Source organism: Pseudorasbora parva, chromosome 25, assembly GCF_024679245.1.
Source record: "Pseudorasbora parva isolate DD20220531a chromosome 25, ASM2467924v1, whole genome shotgun sequence".
Lineage (NCBI taxonomy): Eukaryota > Metazoa > Chordata > Actinopteri > Cypriniformes > Gobionidae > Pseudorasbora > Pseudorasbora parva.
The window spans coordinates 15,925,182-15,931,885 of NC_090196.1; the positions used below are offsets into that span (position 1 = coordinate 15,925,182).

At 40.6% G+C, this 6,704-nt stretch overlaps 1 protein-coding gene across 1 annotated transcript in view; it reads left to right on the plus strand.

Moving 5' to 3' along the window:
• The window catches only part of LOC137065185 (transient receptor potential cation channel subfamily M member 1), a 46,335-nt gene extending 39,700 nt beyond the window's left edge, over positions 1 to 6,635 (plus strand). Inside the window, exons 19-28 of the mRNA XM_067436771.1 lie at positions 58 to 171; positions 413 to 544; positions 1,276 to 1,404; positions 1,516 to 1,767; positions 1,853 to 2,027; positions 2,394 to 2,414; positions 2,568 to 2,712; positions 2,879 to 3,081; positions 3,199 to 3,331; positions 4,674 to 6,635. Coding sequence (XP_067292872.1) covers positions 58 to 171; positions 413 to 544; positions 1,276 to 1,404; positions 1,516 to 1,767; positions 1,853 to 2,027; positions 2,394 to 2,414; positions 2,568 to 2,712; positions 2,879 to 3,081; positions 3,199 to 3,331; positions 4,674 to 6,135 — 2,766 coding nt within the window. The 3' untranslated portion in view covers positions 6,136 to 6,635. The remainder of the gene's footprint in view (positions 1 to 57; positions 172 to 412; positions 545 to 1,275; positions 1,405 to 1,515; positions 1,768 to 1,852; positions 2,028 to 2,393; positions 2,415 to 2,567; positions 2,713 to 2,878; positions 3,082 to 3,198; positions 3,332 to 4,673) is intronic.
• The last annotated feature ends 69 nt before the right edge of the window (positions 6,636 to 6,704 follow it).

Genomic DNA, 6,704 nt, shown 5'->3' on the forward strand with positions numbered 1-6,704 from the left:
TTAATTATTCCTTGATTGTAATGTGCCTTTTGCTTCTGTCTCTAAAAACTTTTCCAGGTGATACTCAACCTCGTTTTCCCACCTTTTATCCTGCTGTTGGATTTCCGTCTTGGTGATGATGTGTCTCATCAAGTCACTGCAGACAGTGAGGATCATGATAAGTCCGGACGGGTAAACTGCACCACTCCTTCTATTCAAACAAATTCCCTCCTCTATTAGATCAGTGTATTGTACATAACTTAAAGAACTGACCTGACCTGACATAATATGAGCTTAAACCAACAGTAAACACACAGGTATTGCATGACACATCAACACATGATTTCGATAGAAAGTTATGTATTAGTTATTTTAAGGAGGCTGCTGTTTCTATGAATTCTGTATGTTGTAAAAATACCTTGTGTACCTCTAGGATCCCAACGCAGATGCAGCCTCTAAGAAGGGAGACGAGGAGGAAGGAAATAAGAAAATGAGGCAGATTCCAATTGGGAGAAAAATCTTTGAATTCTACAATGCTCCTTTTACCAAATTTTGGTTCAACACTGTGAGTAGAATATTCCTTTATCTGCTTTCTAAATCACTTCTACTAAATAGGGTTTCAAGGATGCCTATCCCAGCATCTCGGGCTGTAAGCAGGGCAACAACCTGAGCGGATTGAGTAGTATATATTTTCTAGTATCATATTATTTTTTTAAATAATGTTTATATTTAAAGGGTTAGTTCACCCAAAAATGAAAATTCTGTCATTAATTACTCACCCTCATGTCGTTCCAAAACCATAAGACCTTCGTTCATCTTCGGAACACAGTTTAAGATATTTTTGATGAAATCTGAGAGCTTTCTGACCACCCATAGACAGCAATTGAATTACCACTTTCAAGGCCCAGAAAGGTATAAGACATCCTTAAAATAGTCCATGTGACTGTCCCAGGGGCGTGGGACTGGGGGGATAAAGGGTACTGAGTAACCAGGGCCCAAGGCAGGGAAGTCCGTTTTCTATACATACACATACATGGTACAGGGGCCCAGCAAGATGGTTTGTACCCAGGGCCCAAAATTTGGTGCTACGCCCCTGGACTGTCCATGCGAAGGTCTTACGGGTTTGGAACGATATGAGGGTGTGTAATTAATGGCAGAATTTTCATTTTTGGGTGAACTAACCTTTTAATGCAATACAATAGTATAAATTGTGTATATTGTTGTTATAACATTATTGAAATAATAAATTAAATATCTATACATTTCTGAAATGCTAAATTGGCTTGCATTGGGCAGATTTCCTACCTTGGCTATCTCATGCTGTACAATTACATAGTACTGGTGAAGATGGAGCGTTGGCCATGTTTACAAGAGTGGATTGTCATTTCATACATCATCACTTTGGGGCTAGAGAAAGTCAGACAGGTAAGATGTAAATACCTCTCCTTAAATCCAGCTCTAGAAATCGATGCAATCGAATCAAACCCAGTAGTAAAGAATCAGCTTGTAGCCTATTTCTGGTACTCTCTCTTCCAGATCTTGATGTCTGAACCAGGCAAGCTCAAGCAAAAGATAAACGTGTGGTTAGAGGAGTACTGGAACATCACAGATCTGGTGGCCATCTCCACTTTCTTGCTCGGGGTTCTACTTAGGCTGCAAAATGAACCCTACATGGGCTACGGTCGTGTGATCTACTGCGTGGACATTATCTTCTGGTATATCCGCGTGCTGGACATATTCGGGGTCAACAAGTACCTAGGACCCTATGTCATGATGATAGGGAAAATGGTAACACAATTCATTGCGCTAAAGTTATTATACTTTTAGACCTTGTACACTTGATTATAAACTATCTGTACTTTTTGACTTGCAGATGATTGACATGCTGTATTTTGTGGTGATCATGTTGGTGGTCTTGATGAGTTTTGGTGTGGCAAGGCAGGCCATCCTCCACCCAGATGAGGAGCCCACGTGGCGCTTGGCCCGCAACATCTTCTACATGCCTTATTGGATGATTTATGGAGAGGTGTTTGCAGATTCGATAGACCGTAAGACTAGAATTTATAGTAAGATTTTGTTTCCTGCCTCCAGGGTAGATAGATGGCCTTTAACAGTCTGATCCACCATTCTATCACAATATCTCCATTACCTCTGTGATTCCGTTATTTGTCGCAGTTTCCCCTATAACTTCATGCTTAGTGGCTTTTTTGTTGAGTTATGGCCGTTTAGAGTATTCAGTCTTGTCAAATTGTCGTTATACTGTCTGTACACATTGTAGCACTTTCTAGTTGATTATCCTGCCTGCCTTGATATTGGGTTTGATAAATTCTTGTTGCACACTTTGTTGTTTCTGGTTTCCAATTGCACTAACTGACTTGTTCTTCTCTATTTTGCCCTTCTGGAATGTGCTAAAGTTTACGCAATGGAAATAAATCGTAAGCACAACGATGAACATTTGACACAATGATGAACACTGTTTTCATGAAAAATAATATCTACTAATGGTATAATGGCATTGGAATTGTTGTAAATACAGAACAAATTCAATGCTGGTACTATAATGTAACAAGAAAGCTTTTTCCAAACAGCCCCCTGTGGAGACAATTTATATGATGAGGATGGGAAAAAGCTTCCACCCTGCATCCCTGGAGCGTGGCTGACTCCAGCCATCATGGCCTGTTATTTGTTAGTGGCCAACATCCTGCTTGTGAACTTGCTCATTGCTGTCTTCAAGTAAGAATGCTACCATTACAATGTTTCGATTACTTATTTGCATGTAAAAACAAACAGTGTAGGATTGGTTGCAACATAAAAAATAAATTGTGGTTATTGGTCTTATTGGTACCATTTGTGTATCTCTAGTAACAGTTAAATGCTGTTCACTTGCCTCCCAATAAAGCAACACGTTCTTTGAGGTTAAGTCCATCTCCAACCAGGTGTGGAAGTTTCAGAGATATCAGCTCATCATGACCTTCCATGACAGGCCTGTGCTACCTCCACCACTCATTATCTTTAGCCACCTCTACATCCTATTCCGCAAACTCTGCTGTCGCTGTACCAAGAAAAAGGAGGGAGAACTGGATGAGAAGGATAAAGGATTAAGTGAGTTTTGTAAAATAATTAGACCAAATGATGAAGTACCAAGATGCAGGTAGTCAAGCAAGTATTCAATTCAAACTGAATATGAGATAAATATTTGTTTGTATTTTCCTCATAAAGAGCTTATTCTTACCCCGGAGGAGCTGAAGATGCTGTATGAGTTTGAGGAGCAATGTGTGGAGGAATATTTCAGGGAGAGGGAAGACGAGCAACTCTCTTCAAATGATGAGCGCATCAGGGTTACAAATGAAAGGTAACTCTTAAATTCCAGTTTACAAACTTCTTAATTATGTTATTATCATATTAAAGGCACAATCAAATTAAAATATCCAAAAACCACAATAAAATTGTATATATTTTGTTGACTTGTACTTACATTATCCCAAATGTTTCCAAGAACATTTAAATTCAGAGAAATAAGCAATTTTAACCAGGATACGGACATCGCCTATCAATGACATCGTACCCGCATTACCTATGATTTCCGAGATCATTTCACGACAGATGTTTTAATACACTCACCTAAAGGATTATTAGGAACACCATACTAATACTGTGTTTGACCTCCTTTCGCCTTCAGAACTGCATTAATTCTACTTGGCATTGAGTGGTACCCGGCGGGGTCTTCAGCTGTTGTAGCCCATCTGCCTCACTGTTGTGTGTGTTGTGGTTTCACAAATGCTTTGCTGCATACCTCGGTTGTAACGAGTGGTTATTTCAGTCAAAGTTGCTCTTCTATCAGCTTGAATCAGTCCGCCCATTGTCCTCTGACCTCTAGCATTAACAAGGCATTGCCCACAGGACTGCCACATACTGGATATTTTTCCCTTTTCACACCATTCTTTGTTAACCCTAGAAATGGTTGTGCGTGAAAATCCCAGTAACTGAGCAGATTGTGAAATACACACAGAGGCCTTTCTGGCACCAGAAACCATGCCACGCTCAAAATTGCTTGAATCACCTTTCTTTCCCATTCTGACATTCAGGTTGGAGTTCAGGAGATTGTCTTGACCAGGACCACACCCCTAAATGCATTGAAGCAACTGCCATGTGATTGGTTGATTAGATAGTTGCATTAATGAGAAATGAATCAGGTGTTCCTAATAATCCTTTAGGTGAGTGTATAGTATGTGTTTTATTAGACAGGTGAGCAACTATTTGGATACATTCATTGATAGAACTAATGAGAGTTATATAGCTCAACACAGTTAGTCTTATTGTTTAAATCTCATTTTCTTGATTTACCGCAAGTAGAATGTTTTACCATGCCTAAAATCGATCTAGCTGACTGCAGTGTGTAACAAGTGTCTCATAGTAGTCGAAGAGCGAACGCACAGAGTAGCATAACACACTCAAATGTATCTTATAAAACAGTGCTCCAGTACATATGCATGACTGGAAGAAGTCAAAGAGGTCGTTTGCGGCATAATAAAAGCTCCACTGCTTTCGAGCCATGTGTCGCGCTTGTCTCTCATTAGCAATCGCTCCATGGCCTCGATCCATTCCAACGGCTCTCAGCCCCAACCTGCTTTATACTACAGTAATGTTAATAAATCTTTAATACATTAGCTCATACTCTTCGTGTTCCTGCTCAGGGTAGAGAACATGTCCATGCGCCTTGAGGAGGTGAATGAGAGGGAGAACACAATGAAGGCCTCCCTTCAGACAGTGGACCTTCGTTTGGCCCAGCTGGAAGACATTAATGGCCGAATGGTGAATGCCTTGGAAAGACTGGTGGGAATCGACCACTCTGAATTGACTCGGACACGCTCATCTGCCTCCTCTATTTGTGACCCCTCTTCTCTTCAACGTCACAGTAGTATCAACAGTGCTGATGGGTACAGCCTCTACCGCTATTACCTGGGTGTTGATGAACGTCCACCAGAGGAAAAAGAGGTAGATCTGAGTAAAACAATAAGCACTACAAACCTCAACACAAAGGAATATGGACAGAATCTAGAAGTAGATGTTCCAGGGGTAAAAAGACGCCTTGGCTCATGTGTGGATATCCGAATCTTCCCTTGTGAGAAGGGTGTTGAGGTTGATGGGACAAAGCCAGAATCACCAAAATCTTCAGTTCCTGACAACCAAACTTTGTTGGATAGTGCCGCACAGAAAGAAGCCTTGATGACTGAGAGAGTGAAACTTAAGGCGACTACCTCCTACCCTCTAGAAAAGGTGAAATCTTTCAGCTACTATCCCACAGAAACACAAAGCACGTCCCAGTCGACTGTACGGAGGTATAAGAGCACAACCTCATTTGATCAAGCAAGTGGAAGGGAAGCAAATAAAGATAGGGAAGGAAGGGATACGTCTCCAACTTCAAGACGTTGGAGTGCCGGCTATGAGTATAAGGTACAACCTAGTCACTTTGGTCAGATACCAAAGGTATCAATGGTAAGACCCTTGGTAGACCAGATTGACAAGTTTAGCAACAGTTTCAAGGTAGAGCAACATTCTGACCAACCTGAGCAACAGAGGCAACATGTTTCTTCTAGACACAGCAAAGAGGAGATGGGAATGCAAGATGAAGAAAAGACACTGGACAGTTCAGATGGACCAATGAATCACGAAACAGTTCACCTGATAATAGAAGATGAGATGGCAAAGGATGGAGAGATACCCTCATCAGGGGCAACTGGAGCATTGCTGGATGTAGAGCAGGTAAACCAGGAAGTAAGGAGTGCCGAAGTGGATGAAGATACTCAGCAGAAGATGGAAAAGGATCTAGAGGATCCTGAAGGAAGTCTGGGAAAGGAAAAAAGTTCAGAGAAGCAAGATGGAGAGCAAACAGATAAGATGACTACAAGTGCAGGTTCCTGTAAATCTGAAGTCCATGCTGATGGCAGCCAACTGCTTCTGCCAGAAGACACAATGTTCCTCCCTGGAAGATCCAAGAGCTGGTCCACAAAACCTAAGTCCTTAGAAAACAGTTTAAAAAGAGCCCATGGATCGAGTAGTGAAAGAGACATTGCTGGAGCCTATGGAGACTCTTCTGGTGATCCAGAGAAACCAGCACAAAAGGCAACAGAGGATGTACCTTCAAACGAGCCCTAGACATAGACAAATAGGACACTCTAGAAGAAGTGCAATAAGAAGATTCATTCCTCAGATAAGAACAATACATACTTTGAATTCTTTATATGCACCTGTAACACTAGATACTTACATTAGCTGTATGTACTCAGGTGTCATGATCAAGTTAAATGAGTAGCAAATCTCTGGTCATCAAATGTTCATTAATTGTGTGCTTCCACTAAAAGTTTTTTCCATCATTATATTTAACATTTTAAGGTACAAAATACATTATGTGACAGTATGTAGCGTTGCTCACTGCTCTGGTTTTCATCATGTCATTTATCTGTTAGGGTTTAGATGTTATTGGATTTGTAAACAGTATACAGTATTGGTAACAGTATTATACAGTGTAATGATAATTAGTATAATGCTATGCAAACCGAACTAGTCAAAAGACAAAATAAGTCTACCTCAATGTTTGAAGTTAGCAGGTTGTGTGAGAGGTGCATTCTGTTTTTCGTTGTGATAAGACTGTCTTATAGCACCACCTACTGTTCTGGATGATGAATTGCTGACAAAAAAATAAGCTGAAAAGTATGTTTATACAG